The sequence below is a fragment of the Colobus angolensis genome, unplaced genomic scaffold (genome assembly GCF_000951035.1).
Source record: "Colobus angolensis palliatus isolate OR3802 unplaced genomic scaffold, Cang.pa_1.0 Scaffold73, whole genome shotgun sequence".
In the NCBI taxonomy this organism is placed as follows: Eukaryota; Metazoa; Chordata; class Mammalia; order Primates; family Cercopithecidae; genus Colobus; species Colobus angolensis.
In genome coordinates, this window is record NW_012121043.1 from 5,534,536 (window position 1) to 5,561,039 (window position 26,504).

The 26,504-nt window shown below is 34.9% G+C and overlaps 3 protein-coding genes across 5 annotated transcripts in view; 2 read left to right on the forward strand and 1 right to left on the reverse strand.

Annotated features, from left to right (window-relative positions):
• LOC105501644 (zinc finger protein Rlf) overlaps positions 1 to 18,086 on the forward strand; it is a 78,454-nt gene extending 60,368 nt beyond the window's left edge. Inside the window, exons 4-9 of the mRNA XM_011927658.1 lie at positions 4,683 to 4,818; positions 7,361 to 7,563; positions 8,239 to 8,378; positions 13,557 to 13,698; positions 17,507 to 18,013; positions 18,066 to 18,086. Coding sequence (XP_011783048.1) covers positions 4,683 to 4,818; positions 7,361 to 7,563; positions 8,239 to 8,378; positions 13,557 to 13,698; positions 17,507 to 18,013; positions 18,066 to 18,086 — 1,149 coding nt within the window. The remainder of the gene's footprint in view (positions 1 to 4,682; positions 4,819 to 7,360; positions 7,564 to 8,238; positions 8,379 to 13,556; positions 13,699 to 17,506; positions 18,014 to 18,065) is intronic.
• CGGBP1 (CGG triplet repeat binding protein 1) overlaps positions 1 to 26,504 on the reverse strand; it is a 96,236-nt gene that overhangs the window by 67,654 nt on the left and 2,078 nt on the right. For all 3 annotated transcript variants that reach the window (XM_011927593.1, XM_011927594.1, XM_011927595.1), the window contains exon 2: positions 19,775 to 19,883. The gene's annotated coding sequence lies outside the window, so the exon portion shown is untranslated. The remainder of the gene's footprint in view (positions 1 to 19,774; positions 19,884 to 26,504) is intronic.
• On the forward strand, positions 17,912 to 21,089 carry ZNF654 (zinc finger protein 654). The gene is made up of 2 exons (XM_011927590.1): positions 17,912 to 19,853; positions 20,443 to 21,089. The coding sequence occupies exons 1-2, from the start codon at positions 18,113 to 18,115 to the stop codon at positions 20,448 to 20,450; spliced, it is 1,749 nt and encodes a 582-aa protein (XP_011782980.1). The 5' UTR covers positions 17,912 to 18,112; the 3' UTR covers positions 20,451 to 21,089.

Consider the following 26,504-nt stretch of genomic DNA (forward strand, 5'->3'; position numbering starts at 1 on the left):
TCATGTAATAAATGCAAATACTTCCAAACGTTCATTTTAAATTATTTTCTTTGTAAAAACTTTGTATTGAAAAACAGTAACTTCTTTCATTGTTACAACTGTCGCCTTTATTTTATATGGGCAAGCTCAGAATGATTAATTTTTGAAAATACTAGGTAAATATTCCTCAGGAACCTACCATAAAAAAAGAATGGCAAATTAAACATGATTGCCTTTTTGTAAAAGAAAAATGCATAACATCCTTAAATTTTATAACTTTATGAAATGCTTTGCTATGAGATAACCAATGAACGTGTAATAAGATTTATGATTATTCTCATCTCATTTCAAAGTATTACAAAGACTACTGTAATTCAAAGATTATGTTTTTATAATATTAACCACATTGAAGACCTTTTACATTTTTGTCTTAATTTGCTGCAGTAACTTGCTTATGAGTGAAGTGGATAGGTGGTGGTCTGTAGCTTTATTCTGGAATCTTCATTCAGACTCCATAGTGCTTCCATTTACACAGATTTCTATAAAACCCTATCTTGATTAAAAAGTTATTTATTATTGGGAATGTATCTTCTCTGGCACATCTTTCCTTTCTTGTCTCTGTTTGAAAAAACTTTTAACCACCTAAGAAGATGTCAACACTTAAGAGAGTAATGCAAGGCCTTCCTCTTACATAATAATGTAGCACAAATGTTCAATATGGCAGGAGAAGAAATTAAGTTTATTATGGATTAAGGTAGCTAGTAGAAGCTTCTTGGGGAAAGTGGGATTGTGTAAAGATAGGATTTAGATACGTTTATGGAAGTTGTAGGAGAATGACATAAGAAATGGCCTAGGTAAGAAAAGACAAGGTGAATTTTGGGAGATGTGAGAGAGACCAGACTGAAGAAAAGGATTCATGATGTGCAATAGGTGAATGAGTAGATAGGTAAGTTCAGAAGTCCTTAAATTTGAGATTAAAGTAGTAAGACTTTCATCCTATGATAAACTGCTGATGGATGCAGACCAATTATGTAGAATGGCCAGAACACTGAACTATAGCTTCACAGACACATGTTGTAGGTGCCTTCTCCAAAATGGCAACCAGTTCAGGGAAAAGAAATCTTCCTTTTGGAGTAAAACATTAAGAAATGGACTCTGAAAGAAGTGAGGGAGTTGTATTTTCTCTCCACCTTTGGCAAAGACACAAAGTTGAATGGAAGTAATTAAGGGGATTATATTTAGCACAGTGTAATGTGGGTATCAATAATAATAGACTGATGACTTAATAAAGGATTAAGATAGAGGCACAATTTATTATTTAAGTAAATATTCTAGAAAAATACAATATGTATGGCTGGGTGTGGTGGCTCACGCCTGTAATCCCAGCACTTTGGGAAACTGAGGTGGGCAGATCACCTGAGGTGAGGAGTTCAATACCAGCCTGGCCAACATGGTGAAACCCTGTCTCTACTAATAATACAAAAATTAGGTAAGCGTGGTGGTGGGCACCTGTAATCTCAGCTACTCGGGAGGGTGAGGCAGGAGAAACGCTTGAACCTGGGAGGCCCAGGTTGCAGTGAGCCAAGGTCGCACCATTGCATTCCAGCCTGGGCGACAGAGTGAGACTGTGTCTCAAGAAAAGAAAAGAAAGAAAAATACAATGTGTATATATAACCTAGGAGAGAATAACTTGAGAATTCTACAATAATTTAAGTGCTTCCTTATTCACTTTGGAGGTGTTACCTTGAATATCATCCCAAAAAGCCACTATTCTAGTTAAGGAACAAGGAGCCAAAAAATACTTGTAAGCTTATTGTTCTTTCTTCCTTTGTCTTTTTAAACAGACCAAAATGAAATCTTTATTTCACCTGTTTCCTATCCTGAGCTGTTCTCTATAGGAGTGCTCTCCAAAATATGGTATTTTTGACCCCCGAAGTGTACATCCACAAAAACACCTTTTATAATTTATTTTTATCTTGGAAAAAGGAATGGAAGCTAGTTTACTAATTTTTAACAAAGATCGGCAAGAGTCCAAGTATATAATTCATTATGTAATCATTTATGGGAGTATACACTAGATGTGGGAGGTGTAATTTTAAAAGTGTCCCAAAGTTGCCTGTGGGTGGGAGTTGTCAAATATTCAAATTATCAGGGCTTTCCCCTAGAAGTTCTGATTCAGTAGGTCTAAATTAGGTGTTAGGAATCTGTTTTTTAAAAAGAGCTCCAAGTGTTTCTTATTTTCAGCCAACTTTAGGAAGTCGGAAATAACGTGTGGACTTAGTTCTAAGTCCAGTTCTAAGTCCCATAGCACTGACTGATGCCTCACCTATCATTAGACAACTAGAAAGATGGATTGTCCCATGGCTGAGCAGCAGAACTAAGCTCACCAATGACTCAGGGACTAGTGTCCAACTTACCTTATTTCTTGTGCTTTGATTGGACCAAAAGATAGCTTACAGTAGTTGAATTTTCGGGGCAGTAACCTGTATGTCTAGAGTAATTTGGGAGCTTGCTACCTTGCTTACCTTGGGAGGTTTCAGTTGATCTTTGTTTTTACCCATGAAGCTGTTGCGAAGAATCATTACAATGTTCTATGTATGTTAAATTCATACCTTTATATTTACCACATATTTAATGAATGCTTTAACATGCTGACATGTGGAAATGCAGTAATTAATTTCATGCCAAGGAAATTAAATGCCCTAAAGCATTTATTTAAACTGTTAAAATACTAGAAGAAATAATAGCTAATGTCTTTTGAGCGCTTCCGAGGTGCTAGGCATTGTTCCGAGCGCTCTCCATATACCATTACTTCACCCTCACAACAACCCTATGAGGCAGGTGTTTTCGTATCCATCTGACAGAGGAATTGACTGATAGAGCAGAGAGGTGAAGTAACTTGCCCATTGTTTGTAGGATTTTTGTTTGCTTGATTGCTTAATTTGGGACCAACCTTAAATACCTTTTAGAAGATACTTATTTTCATAACGTTTGACTATTTACAAGTGATGTTTTTACTTGACTGAATGATTCTTTATTTTAAAGCTTGATTTCTTCTACTACTTTATTCTCTCATAAAACAAGTAAAACCTCTTTTGTCTGTTTTAACCAGGAATGCAATGTGGCATATATAAATCACTATATAATCTCAGCAAATTATGAAAGAATATGAGAGTTTAATAAAAGCAAAGTGTTTGTAGCCACTTTGAATATGTAGCCTTGATTCGTCTAATAAGTAACATTTGTGAAGATATGTTTTTTAAATTCTGAAGCTTTACTTTATAACTGCTACTAATATCTGAGAGATTTTAATATCTGAGAGATTTTGTGAGCACAGAATTCTGGCAGTTGCTTGTGTTTTGATTGATGTACAATACTCCCTTTTTTTTTTTAACATTGCCAGTTTCTACATCTAGTTTTTTTCTTAACACTTTAAGCTCTATTTATGCATTTTTGGAAATAATACTTTTACTAGATATTCAGTTAATCTTTTTAAATTGTCAAATTCGATTCTCTGAACCATTTTAAAAAACAATACCTTGGCCGGACACAGTGGCCCAGCACTCTGGGAGGCCCAGGTGGGCGGATCAGGAGGGCAAGAGATCGAGACTGTCCTGGCCAACATGGTGAAACCCTGTCTCTACTAAAAATACAAATAATAGCTGGGCGTGGTGACACGAGCCTGTAGTCCCAGCTACTTGGGAGGCTGAGGCAGAAGTATCACTTGAACCCAGGAGGCAGAGGTTGCAGTGAGCCAAGATCACGCCACTGCACTCCAGCCTGGGCAACAAAGAGAGACTCCATCTCAAAAAAAAAAAAAAAACAAACAAACAATATTTAACAAAGTATGTAATTAATCAGAAAGCATAATCAAACTAAACAAAGCTTATAAATCTAAATCTAATAAATGAGATTTATAAATTCAGTAAACTAAGATTCACTGCTTACAGACTTGTTACAAATTTCATATTACAAGTCCAAGCAGATTCTCTGAAAAAACATTTCAAATACCTTTTTTTAAAAACCCAGAAAATGTGTGGACAAATTCACAACTATTGCCCAACTTAACAATACATCTTTATTTTAAATCTAAAGCAGAGGTTGGATTTACTTATTTATAGATTTATTTCTTTAACCTGTCATTTTTTTAATCCCAAAACTGCAAATCTAACTATCCAACAAAAGGAAATAGAATCTCCATCTTCCAGCCTTCTACCACGACTTAGATTATATATTTGGGATCAGGACAGGAGACTTTTTGTCTACCTGCCAACCAGAGAGAGACTGTACATTTTAGTAGGCACCCCACAACCCCTGCCGTACCACTTTTTTTCTTGTCAGGCTCTTGCCTGCCATTGTTAAGAGGAACTTTATGAACCTTTATATAAATTTAACTGAACATTTTTCATTTTTTTGCAACCTGGTTCTTTTCCTAGAAATGATGTGTCCCTTAGGTTACACGTCATCCCTGTTTGGGATTTTCTAAGTCCAATTATACAGATACTGCTGTATAACCTTTGGCATTAAAGCCTATTTGTGTTCATGGGGTTTCGACACCCTACTTAGGTTACAGTAGTAACCCTTTCTCTTTTATAATTTAATAGCTGCCTCACTGGCCATCAGTCATTTTACTGACAATGATGATCAAGTTTAGTTTTTAACCCCTTTAAATTCACAGAGCCAAAATGATTTTTCTCTCCTAGGAATGCCAGAATCACCTCCGCAGATATGGAAATGTGAATCTGGAACTGGTGACTCGAATCATTAGAGATGGTGGCCCATGGGAAGATCCAGTGTTGCAAGCTGTCCTTAAAGCTCAGCCAGCATCTCAGGAGATAGGTACTTCAGGAGATTCAAAATCAAACCAACATTTGTGAGAAGCAAATACACTTTCATTTACTAACTAGAGCAGTAATAGTGATTTTTCTTCATTTTATAATACTGAATAATGGGAGTGATGTATTTTCACATGAACAGTGTTTTTCTAACCTGGCCCAAAGTGACTTCTGACACCCGGATCGGTACATTTATTTCTTGAAATGGAAATTCTGAGTGGTAACACATCTACTAGATGTTACTTATTTACAGAGAGTGTATTTTTGTCACTTCAGCTATATTTTTAAAATTTGTTTAAGTAGGAACATCTTTTTCTGTTTTTTAAGAAACAAAAAGTCTGCTTTTCATGAAAGCATATGGAATCTCCCTTCCCTTACACAGGAAACTTCATGAGGGCTGGAACTCTGAATTTTTGTCACTACTAGTGCATATCCTGTAGCTAGCCCAGTGCTTGGTACAGAGTAGATGCTTAATATAAGTATTTGTGGATTGAATGAATGACCACGTGATGAATGTGTGAGTGAATAAGTGACCAACTGAATGAATAAATCTGAATTCCAAGTACTCTAGAGCAGTATTTCCCAAACTTCATGAATTAGAAGTTTTGTCTCATACCCTTACTACCTGCATATTTCTTTGATATCACCTTCTGTCCAATCTGATTTAACAGTGGTCCTTTGTAGGCCAAATTTTTCTTTCAAGGCAGGAGGCTTTGTCAACTGCTGTTAGTTAATTCTTTTTTAAAATGTTCCCCACATTATTCCTGAACCCCAGAACATTTTGAATCACTAAAACTGTAGAGTGTAAGCTCAGTAACAGTGGATAAGCACAAAAGTGTAGAAAACATTTAAAAATGTGGAGAGAGCCAATGGAGTTTAGTTATGAGACAGCCAATGGGAAAAAAAAACAAGACCTCCCAACCGTGGAACCAGTTAGACCTTGGTTTTGTGAAAAAGACATTTCATTCCACAGATTTTGTTAAGCAGGTTATTTCTGTTAGTCACAGGTTAAGGGGTTAGGGTGGATTGTGAATGCAGTTAAGTGGAGGAGGAGCTTTGAAGGGATGGGAGGTGGGACAAGCCTAGGAGGATAGGGCTAAGGTATATGTGACAGTGTTATGAAGAACCCAAGGGGTAAAAAGGACACTGGTGTTTGAGGTGTGGATCTTGGAAAGGGAGTTAAAGCAAAGAAAAAAAAAAAAAATGAAAAGGGAGAGAGTTGAAGCTGAGTTCCTCAGCTGAAGAAGTATGAAGAGTCAAATACAGGAAAGGCAAGAGTGACAGACTGGAGAAAATTATGAGAAGACTGCATGTGCCCAGAGGGGAAGAAGCTAGACAAAGACAGAGCTTCAAGAGAAGTGAGGACAGGGGAGAAGAAAGTTTGAGCTTTTAAGGGATAGATTGAGGCTTCACTCGTAGAATCTAGAATAAACCTGTTGTTGGTTGGTCTGAGGGCTGATGACCTTTTAGGCTGGGAATTACATTAAAATAATAAATACTCCTTTGATACCTATACTAGCATACCTCACATTTTGGGAAAAGCTGCTCTAGAGCCTCATTGATATGGATGACTTTTCTCTAGTTGGTGATGATTAGGGGAAAGACCAGAGTGAAGTTATCTTTGCATTAACTATACCAGTCAGTATCGTATATTGTAAACAGAATTGCAAGACAAATTTTTCAGCCAAAATAAAACATTTGTAAGCACTTTAGAAGCTACTGATTAAATATAAGTAATTAAAATACTTCTGGATTCAAAATCATAAAAATATGGGTTCCAGTTCCTGCTCTGCCACTTAATTATTTGTCCTTGGGCAAGTCATTTGACCTCTCTGAGACTCAGTTTTGCAGTCTATAAAGCTAGTATCACAATACCCATCATAAGGTTGTTGTTAGGTCTAAATAAAGTTATGTAGCTAACGGTGTTTATATATTTTAAAATTGTGTAAAGTATTAATTAGTAATTATCCTTAGTGATACATAAATGTCTATTAATAAGCAGTCCTATTTGGCACTACTTTTGGATTAATTTTATCTTTAAATAAAATATATTTTTCTTGTGATTCAACTTTTTCATTAATTCAGATTACATCTCTATAATTAATGTGAACTAACATGGTTTTAATGTGACAGATTAGGATTCAGCCTTTTAATCTCAAAGAAAATATTGAGCAGTAAGAAGATAAAGTATGTAATCTTAGACTAAAAAGACATAGACCCATGTTACTTGGAACATATTTTAACATATTAATGAACTGAAAGAAGAAAAATTTTTTTCTTTTACAATTTTGTTTCTGTTATTTACTTTTTAGACCGAGAAGAAATCAACAAATATTTCTTGAGCACTGTTTTGGTGTCACTCTTATTTTCCTTTTTCCAACCATATAACTGAATATTCTTTTCACAAATAAACTCCTACTAAGGAAAATGCTATTTAAGTAGTTAAATCTAATTAGAAACCATATTTTAGTGGTAAAGTTTCAAAGAACAAAGTTTGAGAGAATCTTTTCTTGAGAGTAATAGAGTCTGTTTTCTTTTTAATATAGTGAACAAATATTTAAGTTCTGAAAATCCACTGTTCTTTGAACTACGTGCCAGATACCTAATTGCTTGTGAACGCATACCCGAAGCAATGGCTCTTATTAAATCTTGTATAAATCACCCAGAAATCAGTAAAGACTTATACTTCCATCAAGCACTCTTCACATGTCTGTTTATGTCACCTGTAGAAGATCAGCTATTCCGGGAGGTATTGTTTGAGACTATTTTTGCCTATTACCATTTTAACCCTGCCAAAAAAAACAAAAAAAACAAAAAAAAAAATAGTAGCCCACTGTTGTTGTTAAATTCCTTTTACAGTAATGCCAAAGATTTAAGGATTACATTATCTAGCTGTGTTTTCTTTTGGCACCATAACTTAAGGTCGTGTTGAATTAGTCAAAATCTGATATTAACAAATGATGAACTCAATAAAATATACTCATTAATAAGTATTATTCACATTGCACTTTTGATGTGATGGAGAAGAGGTCAAATAAAAGTCAACAAGCTCACAGCTTGCCAGGAGTAAAAAAAAAAAAAAACCCAAGAAGCATTATGATCTTGCCTTTAAAATAAAGTACTAGAGGTAAAATGCTCATGTTTATTTTGTTTCTTAAGGTGAAGGAATTAATCTTTTCCTAATATGGATCATATGTACCTATAGGTTGTGGACATTAATGAGATTAAAAGTAGTCATTGTAAAATGTAGGTGCTGTACAGTGAAACTATGTAACCATAAAAATATTTCTGTACAAGTCATCATTGTCTTTGTAGAAGAAAACTAGAAATCTAAGTAATTTATTTTGAATGTTTAAACATTTATTGCAACTAGCTTCTTAGATACTTTTAATGATATGAACTGATTTCTCTTTTCCTCTTACAGCATTTATTGAAAACTGATTGTAAGAGTGGAATTGATATCATCTGTAATGCCGAAAAAGAAGGCAAAACTATGTTAGCCTTGCAACTCTGTGAATCCTTTCTTATTCCACAGCTCCAGAATGGGGATATGTACTGTATCTGGTAAGTGTTCGTAAATAAAGAAATTGAAATGGTAAGATGGGCAACAGAAAGAAAATTGCAGTTTGAACTTTGTTTTTTAAATTGTGTGAAAATGTCAAGCTACTTTAAAAAAAATTGATTGTGCAAGGAACAACAGTAGATTCTAAGAAATAGAGAATTTAAAAAGAAAATGATAATGTGCCACTAAACTGATAGTGTAAATGTTTAAGGGATGTGCTGTAATGAAGCAATGGTTTGAAATTAAATTTTAATTTGGAGTCTGAGTTTTAAAACATTTAAAAGTTGCTAGAATATATGAAGCAGCAGGTTTACCTAGCAATCATGTAATTTAAAATGTAATATGAGTGTTTTTAGGTACCTAAAATAAAAACAGTCTTCGGGGCTATTAAGAATTTCTGTTTCCTCGACTCCGGTACACCCGTATACACACATAAACACACAAAACTCTTACCACTTTGCTGTTTCATTATATTCTTAACAGAAAACTAGGTTTCATTTGCTAAACATAATACTCTGAAATGATCATGGGCTATAAAAATTTTTTTAAATTCTCAAATACTTAAAACAATAGCTTGAAGGCATATAGCTGCAAATCATAATACTTCAATATTCTTGGTTAGTTTTTGTTTTTGTTTTTTGGAGACAGGGTTTCACTCTGTCACTCAGGCTAGAATACAGTGGTGCGATCAGAGCTCACTGCAGCCTCAACTTCCTGGGCTCAAGTGATTTTCCTGCCTCAGCCTCCTCAGTAGCTGGGACTACAGATGTGTGCGACCACGCCCAGATAATTTTTGTTTGTTTTGTAGAGACGGGGATTCACCATTTTGCCCAGGTTGGTTTCAAACTCCTTGGGCTCAAGTAAATCTGCCCTCCTCAGCCTCCCAAAGTGCTGGGATTACAGGCATGAGCCACCGTGCCTGGCCCTATTCTTGTTTTATAGATTAAAATCTTCAAACTCAGAGATAAGAGTCAAATAGCTAGTTAGTAGCAGACCTGGATCTGGAAACAGGTAAATTTGTTTTCTAGGGGTTACAATATACCTTTAGTTAGATTATGCTAATTTTTATTTAAAATTATACCATGTAAATTGGAATTTCTAATAGAGAAAGGGATTAGGAGGTAGTGGTAAGACATACATACGCCCTTATATACAGTTATGCAGCACCTAATGATGGGGATATATTCTAAGTATTATGTCAATAGGCAATTTCCTTGTGTGAATATTGTAGAGGTACAAACCTAGATGGTACATCCTACTGCACATCTAGGCTGTATGACGTAGCCTACAAACCTGTATGGCAGTGTTACTGTACTAAATGCTATAGGCAGTTATAACACAATAGTATTTGTCTATGCAAACATATCTAAATATAGAAAAAGTACAGTAAAAATGATGTTATAATCTTATGTGACCACTGTTGTATACGCATTCTGCTGTTCACTGAAATGTTGTTACACTGCATATAACTGTAATTTTTGAAGTATTATCATTTTTTGATATGTGGTTATTTGGAAACTGAAAACAGTCATGACAGTTATAATAGATCTTTTCCTATGGGAATAGGAATGTTCTCTGCCCTGAGCTATATCACACTATTTAAACAGGGTAACTTTATTTCTTTCATTGTAATATACTCATAAATAACTAGAAACAAGTATACATACACACACAAAAAAAAAAAAGAAAAGAAAAATACATTTTATTTTCTTCTATTGGTAACCCATTTTTACTGTTTAGGGAAGGACCTTAAAAATAGTACAATGCCTATCTTCCAGCTCCTGGCCACAGGCACCTTCTAAGACTACAAGCTCAGTGTCTCCAGCTGCCTAACCAAAAAGGAGTCTTTAGCCTTCTTTTTGTCCCTTCCTTCTAAGTAGTGTGGGTTCTGATGGCCTACCCTCTTATTTCTTCTACCTCTTTTCTATATTTCTGAATGTTAAAGTCCCTTTTCTTCCTTCTAAAAGTTAATTTTCACTGTAATTTGACGAGCAGGATTCTTTTCAGCCTCCAAAGTCTGTGCTGTCCATTTCATCCTGGCCTTGCCTATGAGTCAGCTTGTCATTTGTCTTCCCTCTGTGTGAATAGAACCAGATCCACAGTTTTGCTGTATCCCAAGCCAATGGGGCAAGTTGCTAAACCCATTTCTCTTCCACAATCATTAATAATAATAATAATAGCCGCAAATATTTGCTGAGTGCTTCCTATATTCTTTGCTTTATATATGCATATGTCATTTAACCCAGCAAGCTTATGGAGATAATACTGTGTTCAAGCCATTCAATACTGTGTTCAAGCCATTCAGCTAGTAACTAGTGAAGCCCAGATTCAAACTTAGGCAGTCTTCCAGCCTCTGCTATATTAAAGTTACTTAAAATAAATGGGTCAAGTTTGAAAAAAAAAAATCTGCATTGTAAGGGTAACAGACCTCAGTATATAGGTTTTCCTCAGAAAGTAGATGACTTAATGGTAATATTAGTAGTTAATAGGGTCTTGTATTAGTTAGCTGAGAAATGTGCTGTGTTTTCTAACGCACACATTGAATAAAAGAAGACGTGTATAAGCTTCATTAAACGTGCTCTTTTGGTCTTCTAAAAGACTATCAATGGTTTTCAGGATTTTTTCATTGTTGTTTTTTGTTTTCCTTCAGAATCCGCTGTACAACTAACACCTAAGATCCCATGTTGTAAATCCAGTCAAAATGGAGCTTCATAACACTATCCTAAAATTTCTGCTTTGCCTGCTTTAAAGCAAAAATCCATAGTGGTAGCCTTCTCTTGGCAAACTTACTAGGATATTGCAATGTACATATTACAGGCTTTCAGCATTTAGGGGAAGTATATGCCAGACATTTCACCTAGGTGTTTCAATTATCTCTCTTAACTCTTTGGATAAAGATGCTGAATAGGAATAATCCCAACCTTTATGTATAAGAAAACTGTATATAAAAGAGGTAACAGTCATACAGCTAGTAAGAAATGGAGTTGGAATTTGTACTAGTTTGCAAGTGATAGCATCTGTGCCTAACTAGTATAGGACAATATTTAGGGTGCCGTATGGGCTACATGAAAGCTACATGGAAGGCCACAGGTGGTTCTCAAAGGTAACTGCTACCAGGGACACTGAGATTGATAATGTTTTTCAAAATCTGTTTCTTTTCTGTCATTTGGCTTCAGTCTTTCTTGCTGCAGACCAGCAGGAACATCAGCAAACCCCAAGCTTAATAGTTTAGAGTTGAGAACATCCCAGAGATTCTGACTAGCCTGACTGGGATCACTTTCCCACCCCTGAATTAATATCTGAAGGGGAATGCAGAGGAAAGTCACACAGGAGACATGGCCACTGACTGGCCTTCTACCTTTGTGTTTGAGGGCTTTTCCTAGAAAAGGGTGACTCATTGAACTGGGTGTGCCACTCCAGCTAGTGTATAATGCTGTATTGAGATTTAGGTCTCTTAATTCCATGTTCTTGCCACTGCATCCACTAAACAATGTGTCATTGTATATATTTACAATATATTAAGGGTTGGGGAAATAGGTAGGACCTAAAAAATATAAACAAGGAAGCATATGATAGGCGAGGGATCTTTTCTGAAATAGGTATCACTTTAGTTTGGGGTATTCATGAAGGCTTTCCTGAAGAGATACTTGATAAGGCCTTTGAAAGATAAGCTCATCTTAGGCATGAAGTACTTTCCAAGTACAGCAGTCAGTATAAAGAAAAGTGAGAATAAATAAAGCAGTTTAGCTGAGAGTAAGGAGTTCCTAAGATTCAAATCCTGAAACTCCTAACTCTAAAACCCACATTTCTATTGCTGTTAACTTTATAGCATAAGCACTAAATGAAATGTGATCAGGGAGGCTGAAAACAGATCAGGTTAGAAACCGCTGTAGAAATACACGTGTAAAATTAAAGGGCCTAAAAGGGTAACATTGAGAAAGAGTGATACAGCTGAGAGAAAAAGTATACTTGAAATGTAAAGACACTGCAAGATAAACAGGTTAGAACCAGACGAGGATAGAGGAATGTTTAGTGTCACTGACTATCTAGAAAAGATCATCAATTTTGCAGGAATATGATTAGTTCTGAGTGGGTTAAGGTGATGGAAAGCAATATAAATTGAAATACCCAGGCATGAAAACTGGAAAGCAGTAAAAGCTAGAGATGCGGTAGGAAGGTATGAAACCTCAAGAGAATTCTAAAAGAGTATGAGTGCAAAAAAAAGGGGGGATAGTGGACTGAAACTTAATAAATAGCTAGCATGAAATGAAAGTGGAATTTTGGTTTTACTTCTCGTATGTTGCTTGCTGTCATTTTCTGTTTTGTGTTTTCTGTATTGTCTAAGTGACTATGTGCACCCTCGTGGTGGTATCAAGCCGTCCTTAGACTTAATACCTGTATGTGCTGAGCTCAAAGTATATGTTCATCACTTTTAAAAAATATTTGCATTAATTATTTTAATACTTTTAGATTTTGATGCTTTGTACACTTTTATGAAATGTTTTGAAGAATTCTAATTTGCTAAAATGTGATATCGAAATATATCAGCTCTATCATATGATTTGCCTTTGTCTCAAAACCCACTGCTCTTAGGCTTGTGCATCAAATAACAGTGGCTGTATTTGAGAAAAGAATCTACGTATGAAATAGTTCAAATGGTCCATAGCCTGTCTGTTTAAAAGTATGGTATCTGAAACATACTATTTCAGAGTCAATACTATAACATACTTACAGTTTTAATTTTTAGAACTTTTGATGTCTTAATAAATTGAAAATGAAAAGTATGAACCATTTCTTTATAAATAGTCTACAACATTGGTTTCCAAATTTACAAGTAAAATATTAATTAAAGGCCAGAATTTATTATTTTTAAGTAATATCAGTATTGGCAAATTAGTATTAGAATTTGTTTTGACCCAGTACTAGAGGCATCTTAGGTATGCCAACATATTGTTGGAATTCATTCCTTACCATTGTACATTTGTGATTTCTGATATTTCTTCCTCTCCCAACTTCTTTTAGTTTCATATAGGTAGCAGAAATAGCTTGGGGGTGAACGTAATACATATTTACACTCATATACATTCCAGCCAGGGCACTATAGAATCAGGGAAAGATAGCTAATGTCTGTATTTGAATAAACTGTATTTTTGATAATTCTCTTTTTTTCTCATTTACAGGGAGTTGATTTTCATATGGAGTAAACTACAGCTTAAATCTAATCCTTCAAAACAAGTTTTTGTAGATCAATGCTACCAGCTTTTAAGAACAGCAACTAATGTGAGAGTCATATTTCCTTTCATGAAAATCATCAAAGATGAGGTAAATAGGATATATTGATCCCTTAAATTTAAAATTCAGTGGAAGTTCACTGAAACTTGAATCTCTTTTGATAAAATTTGATTTTAAAATTGAAGGAAAGGAGGATTTTAAGGCCTCATTTTCCATACATTACATTCTCCTCTGTCCTAACTGCAGACTCTCAACATGGGAGGCAAATTTATTGTTACTTAAAATTTAACATGGAAGAAATTGCTTCCATTACAACCTTTTTTCTTATAATTAATTTGTTACTTTCAATATTATCCTAAATCCCATTTATAGAATCTTAACTAATTTGCAAATAAACTTGGTGTATCTATCGATAATACCAGTTCACTGTCACAGAGAAATTTAGTTCCAGTTTTAGGTCCACTGTTTACGTGTAAAGGAACAATGAATTCTGAGGTGTTTCTGAAACTTAAGGACAAAGTTTTTAAATTGTTTATTTGAAGTAATTGTAAAAATGTATTACCTCTTTCTAAAAATAGTCCTGAATCAAGTTTTTCTTGGGCCACTTGCAAGTGAGTACAATCCTACATGAGTCTTACGTAGACATGAAAGTGGATCCTGGAGATCTTTTAGTTTTTCCCCCAAAATATCAATAGGACTTTGAGTATAAAGATAAAGCCACTTTACATTTTAGGTAGCACCATTAAACTGAATCTCTATGTTGGTTACTTTTAAATATATAAGGAGGTGTCTATTAAATAATACATTTTAAATTTTTTATGTTTTTATGCATTTATTACATTCATTATCACATCACTCATTAGATGTATGATCATGTAGTGATCATATTCTCGTGGTAATTTTGCTAACTGCATTCATGGTATGCTTATTAAATAGTGAAATATCATTCAAATGCATTCTCAAAGTAAACCTCTCCTTCCAACAAAAGAAGAAAACTATGTTACAGAACATGTCTTAACATTTGATGTGCATTAGAATCACCTGTAAAACTTAATTTTAAAAAATAAAGATGTATCCATATTTTTGTACATGATTCTTATTTGTACCAAAAATTGATATATATTATTATAGAAAGTTTACAATGTAAGTGAGGTTTTGCCAGTCATCACAGAGCTTTCTTCTTTTCACATGTGGGGTACACCTACGAATATATTATAAAAGGAAAATTCAAAGATGAAATAAGTATTAAAAATACGATGCTTAATAGTTTATACTCTACTAAAAAGACTTATTTGTTGGAATAAATCATTCAATTGCCTCAGTACTGTGAAGAGTCATAAATACTGTTTGAGTTCAGGAGACATAGATGGTATATCTAAAAAGGGTTCACAGAGGAAATACTTTAAGCTGGGTTTTCAAATGACATGAGCATAGTACTAACATTTGTAGAGAATTTTATAGTTTACAAGGCAGTTTTTCCTCAGTTTATTATTTGTTTTTCACAACCATCTGGTGACATTAAAGGGTAGCAGAGAAATGTGGGGAAGTGGGTGGAGGATGAGACTAATGCCAGAGACTGTGTGTGGTAAGAGGAGTGATTGTCAGAGATACTTAAAGGAATTTGAATGCAACAATTCATTCATTTCATTGAATGAATTGAAAATTCATAAATATCCTGGAACCATCAAAAGATTTCAGGTAAGGAAGTAGCCTGTTCTGTTTTTTGATGATCTTAAGATTTTTAAACGTGAGCATCTGTATACATTATAATTTTATGAGCCAAGATAGAGGACGTAGGCTGGGAGCGATGGCCTACACCTGTAATCCCAGTACTTTGGGATTCCGAGGTGGGCAGATCACTTGAGGCCAGAAGTTCGAGACCAGTCTGGCCAACATGGTGAAACCCCGTCTCTACTAAAAATACAAAAATTAGCCGAGTGTGGTGGCTCATGCCTGCAGTCCCGCTACTGGGGAGGCTAAGGCAGAACTACTTGAACCCAGGAGGCAGAGGTTGCAGTGAGCCGAGATCGCGCAATTGCACTCCAGCCTGGGTGACAGTGCGAGACTCTGTCTCCAAAAAAAAAAAGAGGATGTAGATAGAAGTATGGAGAAAGAAAAGGAATTCTGTTTTGAATGAATGGATTTTGAATTTGCTGTATCTGAAAAATCTAGGTAGTAAAGTCTAATTATAATTGACATTTAGAAATAAGTAGTTGGAATTCAGAAAGGATTCCAAGTTGTAGATGATGGATTTGTAGGCGCAAACTAAGTAAATGCAATAGGTCCGATTTTCACTCATTCCGCAAACATTTATTCAGAGGTTACGATATACCAACTTTTATGCTAACTATAGGGAGATATAAAAAATGAAACACTGTCCCCTGTAATTTAGGAATTCAAAGTTAGGAGGTGAGGACATACACATACACAGATTTTTTTTTTTTTTTTTTTTTTTTGAGATGGAGTCTCCTCGGTGGCCCAGGCTGGAGTGCAGTGGCCGGATCTCAGCTCACTGCAAGCTCTGCCTCCCAGGTTTACGCCATTCTCCTGCCTCAGCCTCCCGAGTAGCTGGGACTACAGGCGCCCGCCACCTCGCCCGGCTAATTTTTTGTATTTTTTAGTAAAGACGGGGTTTCACCGTGTTAGCCAGGATGGTCTTGATCTCCCGACCTCGTGATCCGCCCGTCTCGGCCTCCCAAAGTGCTGGGATTACAGGCTTGAGCCACCACGCCCGGCCACATACACAGATATTTATAAAACAAAATTGAAATGTTTTTTAAAGATAAGTTATTCTGGGTGGAAAGAATGGGGAAATTTTAACTGTACCTCAGGGCAGAGACCAGGATAAGTGGGAAGAAAAACCTTCAGATTAGAGCTGATTCTCAAAAGAATGAATAGGAGGATCAGTAGGAATTTACTAGCTAGGTAAAGTGAAAATAAGATGTGGTAAGTTAAGGTCTGTGGGAAATCTAAGTAGTTCTGCAGGGTTACACAGCATGTAAGGGACTAAGAAAACATGAGGCTGGCAAGGTAGTATCGCTTCCTGTAATCTATACTATACCATATGTAGGCAGTATGACATATATACATATATATGATGTCAAAGACATTATTATGGTATCTCCTCCAGTCAAAATAAGCCTTTAGATTATTCCATACCACTAGAGAGACACTATTATAACTAAGATGGGTCGACAAAAGATTCCCAAGTAAAAGCTGATGCACATTATCCTTGAGTCATCAGTAAACGTTTCAAAGCTTGAGTACTATTCAGATAACTTCCAGGGAGGCTCATTATTCTAAGCCTTATATATCTTATTAGATTTGGAAAGATTATAACTGCTTTCTTTATGTGGGCCACATTTCCCCCCTTTCTGGATAAATAACATTACTTAATAAGCAAAATAAGTAATATTTTTTCATATAGCACCATAATAAATGTTCCCATAAGCAGTTTTTTTTAAGCCTAGTTTATTTCTTGATGTGGAAAATTGATAAATCTGTTAAAATACGTATAATTTTGGCCCTTCTCTCAAACAATATGAGATTTGTACCTAAAATAATAAATGGGGATCTAGAATTCTAAGAAATCTTAATCACCATAAATTTATGAAACACCGTAAGTCCATTTTATATTATGGATAGTGGGGCTTGTCAAATGTGAAAATTAAATAAATTGGAAGCTAAAATGCTATCTATTCCACATTATTCTCAAGTTTTAAAAACAGAGAAAGGTATATATTTAAAGAGTTAAACAAGGCTACTAAATATGGAAAACTGCACAATAGAATACTATGTTTATTCAGCTTTCATTTTTAAGAGTTGTATTTTTTAAAGATAGACTAATGTAACCATTTTTTGGAAAAAAAAAGTAGCACTAATATTTTTGTTTTTCCAGGTTGAAGAAGAAGGCTTGCAAATTTGTGTCGAAATATGTGGTTGTGCTCTGCAACTCGACCTTCATGATGATCCCAGAACTAAATGTCTGATTTATAAAACAATTGCACATTTTTTGCCAAATGATTTGGAGATCCTCAGGATTTGTGCACTCTCAATATTTTTTCTGGAGCGCTCCTTAGAAGCGTATCGTACCGTTGAAGAGCTTTACAAACGTCCAGATGAAGAATATAATGAAGGCACAAGTAGTGTTCAAAATCGTGTTCGTTTTGAATTGCTTCCGATTTTGAAAAAGGGATTGTTTTTTGACCCTGAATTTTGGAACTTTGTAATGATTAAGAAAAACTGCGTAGCATTATTGAGTGATAAATCAGTAGTTAGATTTCTGAATGAAAGCACACTGGAAAATAATGCAGGTAATCTAAAAAGGACAGAAGAACAGCAAGGTTTGGATGAAGGGTTTGACTCTCTTACAGATCAGAGCACTGGAGAGACTGATCCTGATGATGTATTTGGAGTGCAGCCTAAAGGTCATATTAATACGAAGAAAAACTTTACAGCTCTTAATACTTCCAAAGTAGATCACAATGTCCCAAGGCATCGTTGTATGTTATGTAACAAGGAATTTCTAGGTGGTCACATCGTAAGGCATGCCCAGGCTCATCAGAAAAAAGGCAGCTTTGCATGTGTAATATGTGGTAGGAAATTTAGAAACAGAGGACTTATGCAGAAGCATTTAAAGAATCATGTTAAGAAGATACAGAGACAGCAAATTGCTGCAGCTCAACAGGATGATCAGGAAGTCACTGCTTTGGAAGAAATAAATTGTTCTAATTCTTCCATTTCATTTGAAAATGGGAATTCTGATAGTAAAGATTTGCAAGTAGAGACTCTTACTGCTTCTAGTGAAGGAAACAAAGAAGTCATCCCCGAGCATGTGGCTGAATTCATTGAAATTCCCATAAGTGTACCAGAAGATGTTATTGAAAATGTTATTGAAAATGGCAGTCCTGATACTTCTTTAAATAATGTCTTGAAGCCTTTACCTGAATGTGGGGATGATTATGAGGAGGAAGAGGATGAAGAAGGTGATTATGAAGAAGATGATTATGACCTGAATCAAGAAACTTCAGTAATTCATAAAATCAATGGAACTGTGTGCCATCCAAAAGACATATATGCCACAGATCAAGAAGGAAACTTTAAGTGTCCTGCTCTTGGCTGTGTCCGGATATTTAAAAGAATTGGGTTTCTAAATAAACATGCAATGACTGTACATCCCACTGATTTAAATGTGCGACAAACAGTAATGAAGTGGAGCAAAGGAAAATGCAAATTTTGTCAAAGGCAATTTGAAGATTCTCAACATTTTATAGACCACTTTAATAGACATAGCTATCCAAATGTGTACTTTTGTTTGCATTTTAATTGCAACGAGTCATTTAAGCTGCCATTCCAGCTTGCCCAGCACACAAAAAGTCACAGGATATTTCAAGCTCAGTGTAGTTTTCCAGAATGCCATGAGCTTTTTGAAGATCTTCCTCTGCTATATGAACATGAAGCTCAGCACTATTTAAGTAAAACACCAGAATCATCTGCACAACCAAGTGAAACAATTCTTTGGGATGTTCATACAGACTCAAATCCTAATCATCAGGAAAAAGACTCATCTAGTAATGAGAAACAAACTATTAGTCTGCCAGTTTCTACTAGCAAATCAAGGAAAGAGTCTACAGAACCAAAGACATGTATAGAAAGTATGGAAAAGAAAACAGACAGTTTAGTTCAGAATGGAAATGAACATTCTGATGACACTGTTTCAAATATAAGCTTGATAGACCAAAAGATGCCTGACATAGAGCCAAATTCTGAAAATAATTGTAGTAGTAGTGATTTAGTCAATGGACATAGTGAAATAGAGCAAACACCTTTAGTTTCATCGGATCCTGCTTTGAAAATTGATACAAACAGAATCAGGACAGAAAATGGTTCCATTTTACCCAGTGTTGTACCACAAGAACACAATACCTTGCCAGTATCTCAGGCACCTTCCAAACCAAATCTGACAAGTGAACATACTTCATATGGCTTAATTTTAACAAAACCATACGTCAGACCATTGCCTCCTAGTTACCTTGATGAACGGTATCTTAGTATGCCAAAACGCAGAAAATTTCTGACTGATAGAGTAGATGCCTGTTCTGATCAAGATAACATGTATAAAAAATCAGTGAAAAGATTAAGATGTGGCAAATGCCTGACCACCTACTGTAATGCAGAAGCACTTGAGGCTCATCTTGCACAAAAGAAATGTCAGACACTCTTTGGATTTGATTCAGATGATGAAAGTAAGTCTTCTATCTTCTTAGTAGAGATATCTGTAAAAAAAGAAAATGGCATAAATAAAACTATTATAGATCTTTGAGATTTAAAAACTTGACATTTGTGTAGCACAGATAGTGAAGCATTACTCCATACGTTATTTCCTTTAATACATACAACCAGTATGAGGTGATACTAATATTCCTGTTTGATAGATCAAGCTATTGAAATTCACAAGTAATTTGCATAGGGCTTTGCCTATGAACTTGTGCAAGGCCGAACCTGAACACAGGTTTTTCATATTCTTTGATTATACTTCTTCCGCTGTATCAAAAGTTCTTCATTCCAAGTTTCATGTAATAAAAGTTGTAATTTTGATGGGAATTATTTTTCATATGCATTCCAGAATATAAATAAGTGAATCTGTGTCTCTGTTACAAAAATAGAAGTAGAAAAAGAACAGAAAATAATTGAGAAAATCAGAAAAAGAGCTTGTCTTTCTACTAATAGCAATATCCTTTAAAATGATAGGGTGTAAATTAAACAGGAATCTGACTTGGAATTCCGGTTGAACGTCAATAAAACTTGAATTAACAGATGTGTTCTGTTTTACAGGTGCCTGATGAAAATATTTCAGAAAGATCTATCAATCAAGCAGTAGTGTGAAAAAAACACTATAAGAAAATGCATCATCAGTTTGCTATTTCCCTGATGGCCTTAATTTTAGAGTGGTCTCGGATTACTAAAGATAAAGACAAAGCACATTTTCTAGAATGAACTCACAGAGATGTGCTGGCTTAGACTCCAAAAGGGTTATTATAAAACTCCCAAAGTACCAGTTTTCCAGAAAATCACATTTTAAAGTTTATGATGATTAATAGCAGCAGCATGTTCAGTTTCGCTTATATGAGAAACATGTTTAGGCAACTAGTCAGAAAACCAGCTATGGCCTTACAGAAAGGGAAAAGTTAACACATTATTAAAAAGTGTGTGTGGGGAGGGGGGCTGGTTTACAATAATAAACCATTTAAAGTATTTTATTCTACAAATGGGGTTTGTGTTCTCATCATGCATAATCAGATTATGTCCCCTCCCTTCTGGTCAAACATGTTGAAGGAACCGCTGCTGTTTCGTTTGTGATGATTTAGAAACTTATACATTAACACACCACAGTGCTATCAATTAAAGATTGTAACTGGTTTCCAGATGATTAATTAAGTCAAAGTTCAATGAATGGCGCGCCAGCATTGACAATTAAGAAATTTATAAAAAAACCACAGTGCTTTGCTAATAAGCTCTTGATGGAACCTCCCACTAACCACTTTTGTGGTATAAATTAGTTACATTTAAAGGGCAGCAGTATCAATAAAATAGGGGAAAAAAACCATCAGTAACTCTGGGGAGAGATGAAAGGAATCTAAGACTTTACAGGCTTTGTAGTTGAAGGAAAACACTGAATTGCAAATTATTCAATGTGAATAATGGTAAAAGCACACTGGGATATTTCTGTTTGTATATATGTTGGGATATTAAAATAACTGGCTCAAAAAATCAGCTAAGAATCAGGTTGAGAATTCATTCATTTTATTCTATTAGGAGAGGTAATTCCAAAATAAGCCATACTACTCCTGTTTTTTTATTCATTAGTGATGACTCTGGTCTGAATAGTAATTTTTATATGTAAAAGGCAGTAGTTACACAAAACATTTGCACAACACAATAAGAGAGACATTCATGCATTGTTTTCCTTAGTGATCAGTTATTTTCCTAAGAAAATTTTAACTTAATAAAGTGTTAACAAAATAAATATTTTTAAAAATACTCTCTCAGATGTTTTCCATTTGTCCATTATGGAAAGGAAGATGCTTAAAGACTTCCTTTTACCTAATAGTGTGTTAATCTAAAACAGGGATAAAAATAACAAAAAGGCAAACTGTTTCAAAACGGATCTCCTAATGTCCCAATGTCAAATATTCCAGTTATTCTAAATAACAAAATCTTTGTTCAAGGCAGATAATCTCATCAGACCCTATTATACTAGAGCTTCTTCAATGAGGCTACTATGGAAGTGGGGAATTTCATCCAGGTAGCATCCATATTTTATTAGGATTTCCAGATCATGATAGATCAGATGATTTTTTTTTTTAATTTCCCGGTTTTATTCGTTTATCATCAGCATTCACTACTATGCAATGATGGTCATAAGTCCATTCCAAATTTAAATTTGTTTCTGTTATGTAGCCTACATTAGGCTGTGGAATTTACATTTAGGTAACTAAACACAGCTCATAAAGTCTTTAAGGTCAGCTAAAAAAATGTTTTCTGTATTTCTTGATACTAAAAATGTAATGAATTTTATTTTAGTTCATTCTAAAAGTATGTCTTGTAATAAAAAGTCTGTTTGGAAACTGGTTCATTTGGACAGTGAAGTCTTTTGAAATATTTCTGCTTTGTACATTTTCCAGAAGTTTAATATTTTATCACATTTTTCACAAGTTGTAACAACTGATATAAATCCATGCCCACAAAGTATTCCATTTTCATTACTTCCATTGTTCATGCAAAGATGTTTCAAATATATTCCATTTGTTATTTGTCTTTAATTTGAGGTTTATTTCTACTTTTGTGTTGCTAAGAGAAAATTAATTTCTGAAAGACTGAGATCAAACTGGTTTATATATAACTAAATCAAAGAATGTTTTCTAAAATTCTATTTGGCCACCCTGTCTTAACCTCGGTTTATATATTTCTCAAATAGCTATTGAAAGAATGTGTTCATTTTATTATGTCTGTCTTTTAAAACATAAACCTACATCATTTTGCTTTTATAGGGTGCATAAACTTCCAACAGTTCTAATTTGAGCTTCAGAAGAAAAGGAAGCTTGCTTCTTATTCCTCAGATTCTTCTTCTTTTCTTCTGTTTTGAGGATGTATTCATCCTACATGGACCAAGAATCTTCATTTTTAAATAAAAATTTCCTTCAAAAAATTAAATGTTAAATTTCTGCTGTGTGTCAGTAAGGTCAAGAAAATAGCAAATCTGAATTTTTGCTGCTCAGATATGATGGAGGAGGTAAAAAGGGTAATCTCCATGGACAAGGACACTGGTACTTTGGGCTTTAGCCATATTCATTTTTTTAAAACCACCAATTATATAATACTTAAATAATTTATATCATTGAACTTGTGATTCTTTTCAAATCACACTGAAGGTTCAGCCGTACTCCTTTCATGTTTGATTTAATACTGATGTATGGATGAAAAACCTAAAAGGGATGATAGTGTTTATTTTTTAATTTATTTGGTACTGTAAAACACCTTTTCAGAATGAGTAAATGCTGCATATGCATTTTGGAATTGTTAATATGTGAAAGATATTACAGATTCAGCAAGAAAGGAAATTTGTGCTTCCTTGTTGAATGTTAAATTATTTTACTTTGCATTTTATAAGAGTACAAATTAAAACTGAGCCATTGAACTGCAATAAATCAACAATAGTGTCTCATTTCAAGAAATTTTTTGTACTGTACATAGATTTGTTCAATAAAACGTCCTTGTTGGTAATCAAGTGTTCAATTTTATGTAGTACATTGCTTTCAAAAGGAATTAGACTTATATAAGGTATATTAAATGAAAATGTCAATTATGTCTTATAAAGGAATGGCATATTTCAGTTAGTATCATTACCATATTTAGATTGAGTGATTTTTGTAAAACATAATATAGAAAATAGAAATATCTAAAATTTTACACAAAATAGGCATTTTTAGACATTTTAACGAATGCCTATATGGAGGAATAAAAGTTGACAGAATTCTGTGTCACCAAAGTCACTTCAGGTAAGTGGGTTCAGTGTGATACAGTACTTTCTGCAAACTTAGTAAGTGTCGGAACTCTCCAAAGGCAAGACAGTAGATAAATTTGTCTACATTGGTAATTCTTCAAAAATGAAGAGCTTCTGGTGGAACTTAAAAAAAACAAAGACTGAAATCATTTTGAAATATTACAATATAAATGATGATGAAAATTACTTCCTAGGAAAGAATTTCACTGGGGAAATAAACGTTTTAAAGTCAGTAAGCTGTAACCCAAAGTGATGTCCTTGAGCATGAGGGCTCCTACTTTTTTGGTTCAGTAACAAAGGAAAACCCTCCAAACTATTTGTTATAACTTGCAATTGGAAAAAATGGGGCTTTAAGTAGGAAAAAAACCTTTCTGATGTGATGAGATCACACTGCAAATGATAAATGGGATAAAATGATTTGTGCAAGTTACAAGCATTATGCCTTGAAACACTATGAGAGTGTTATTGAAACATTCTAGAGCTGAGATCTAAAATTATCAGTCTGATTTATGGTCATATGATCTTAGACTTGATATATTCCATATTCAAAATAATGAATGTATTGAGGTATTTGGACAAAGTTATTGGGGTTTAGATAACTTCATTTTCCTTTTCTGAAATTTGAGGAATTCTGGGAAGCAACTACTACTAAACAGGCTTCCAAGACAACCAAATTCAGCTGATTTTCATAGCATAATGTCTGTACTGATTTTAAGAATCAACTGATAAAACAGGGACAGATGTTTTAACTGTACATCAAGATTTGAAATAGAGTCAATCCACTAATATTTGGAATAAAAATTGTAAATGATAGAAAGTTTCATGCCTTATTGATGGGTACTGCACAGCGGGGGAAGAAATGGCTTGTTGATATATGCTACCTCTAATTGGACAACTCGAGGGTAAATATGAACACTGCTCTGTAGACACCGAACTTCAGAAAGGTTAACCTGATTAAAATCACACAGCTAATAAATGCAGAGGGTGACTGAAAAATCGGATGTGTCCCAAAACCATGTTTCCATTGTGCCACACACTTGTCCCTACAAATGGAGAGCACGAGTGGATCTAATAATCCAAATCGGCTCAGATTTGCCTGAGGATCAGTGATTTCAGAGTCAAAGGATGAAGCCTGGTAGAGATACATTTGGTTGATGTAGTAGTATCTTCTAGCAGTGATTCTTATGTGGTTTCTAGAGCAGCAGAATCAGCATCACCTGGAAATTTGTTAGAAATGCTAAATTGTGGTCAGGTTGGAGGCCATCTGGCTTAATAAATCCTCCAGGTGATTCTGATACAAGCTAAGGTTTGAAAACCACAGATCTAAAGCAGTAAGGTTCTTTGTATTTCCCTAGAAGATAAACTTTCCCCTTAAATTTATAGAACCTTCTCAAAAATTAGTTTCCAAGACATTTAAAGAAGTCCTCTATTACTAGGTACTTAAACTGTTGGGTGAATGGATACTTTAGTAGTAAGATCTAATATCCCAAACCGCTCTAATGGGGAGAGTTTTGTTTTTTGCTCAAGGTGTATTCAGTAAATGAAACTACCAGAACGGAATTTAATGGAAACAGTGCAAAGAGGTGTGCGGATCAGTTACACTCAAATTCCAGCACACTAGTTTTATCGTTGTGGAGAGCTGTACATCCCACCGATACAGAATTTTGCTAAGTTTCTCTTCATGTTAGGTATGGCTCCCGTACCCTGTCTTTGGCTCCAGTCATATTTAAAACCCCCATCTACCCTCATCATGTTGTTTTAGTCCATGCATTTTTCACTACTATTCCCTTTACTGGTTGTTCACCTTTTTCCCTGTCCCATTTCTCATTCTTTGATTTAATCCCTCCTAAGCATAACCACTTTGTCAGAAAGCCAGGTCTCTTAATTACTCCCCTAGCATTCCTCCTCTCGATAAATGGCAACTAGTTGCCCGAACCAAAACCTTCTTATCATCCCTGACTCTATCATGCCTTTCACTCTAATTCAAGCCACCATTTTCTCTAACCTGGACTATTTTAATAGTCTCCTAACTGAGTTCCCTGCTTCTACCCTTACCCTCCCTTCAGTCTTCACACCAGCAGCCAAAGTAATCCTGCTCTGAGACAAGTCAGATAATGACATTCCTGTTTAAAACCTGCCAGTGCCTTCAAAGCTCATTCATTTATTCAACAAATATTCGTTGGATACCTACCGTGTGCTGGCCTCTGTAACAGGCAATGAAAAACAAAAATCCTTGCCTCACAGAGCTCATATTCTATTGGGGGACAACAAACATACAGTATGAGTGCTATGCAGAAAAATAAAGTGGGTAGGAAACGCATAAGTAAGCATGGTGTTGGTGGTGAATTTAAGCAAGATGATGAGGCAAGGCCTCTGATAAGGTGACTTTTGAGCAGGAACCTGACTAAAGTAGGGGAAAGAGTCATTCAGATATCCAAGGGAAGAATATGCCAGGGGCAAGAGCCTGTGGCAAGTTGAAGGAACAGATGATAAGGGAACCACTGACTAGTCTGGAGAGATTGACAGAATAATGAGAAAGAGATAAAAAATGAAAGCTAAAGTCCATATAATGGTCTACAAGGTTCTAGACCTACACTATCCAAGACAGTAGTCACTAGCCACGTGTGGCTATTAAAATTTAAATTCAAATAAAACTTAAAATTCAGTTCCTTAGTTGCACTAAACACAAGAAGCTCAAGAGCCATGTGACTGATAGTTACTGTATTGGACAGTAAAAAGAACATTGTCATCATCTCGAAAAGCATCTTGACAGGTTTTGTATCAGTGGCTCTTAATTGTGGGTGATTTTGCCCTGCAGGGGACATGTAACAAC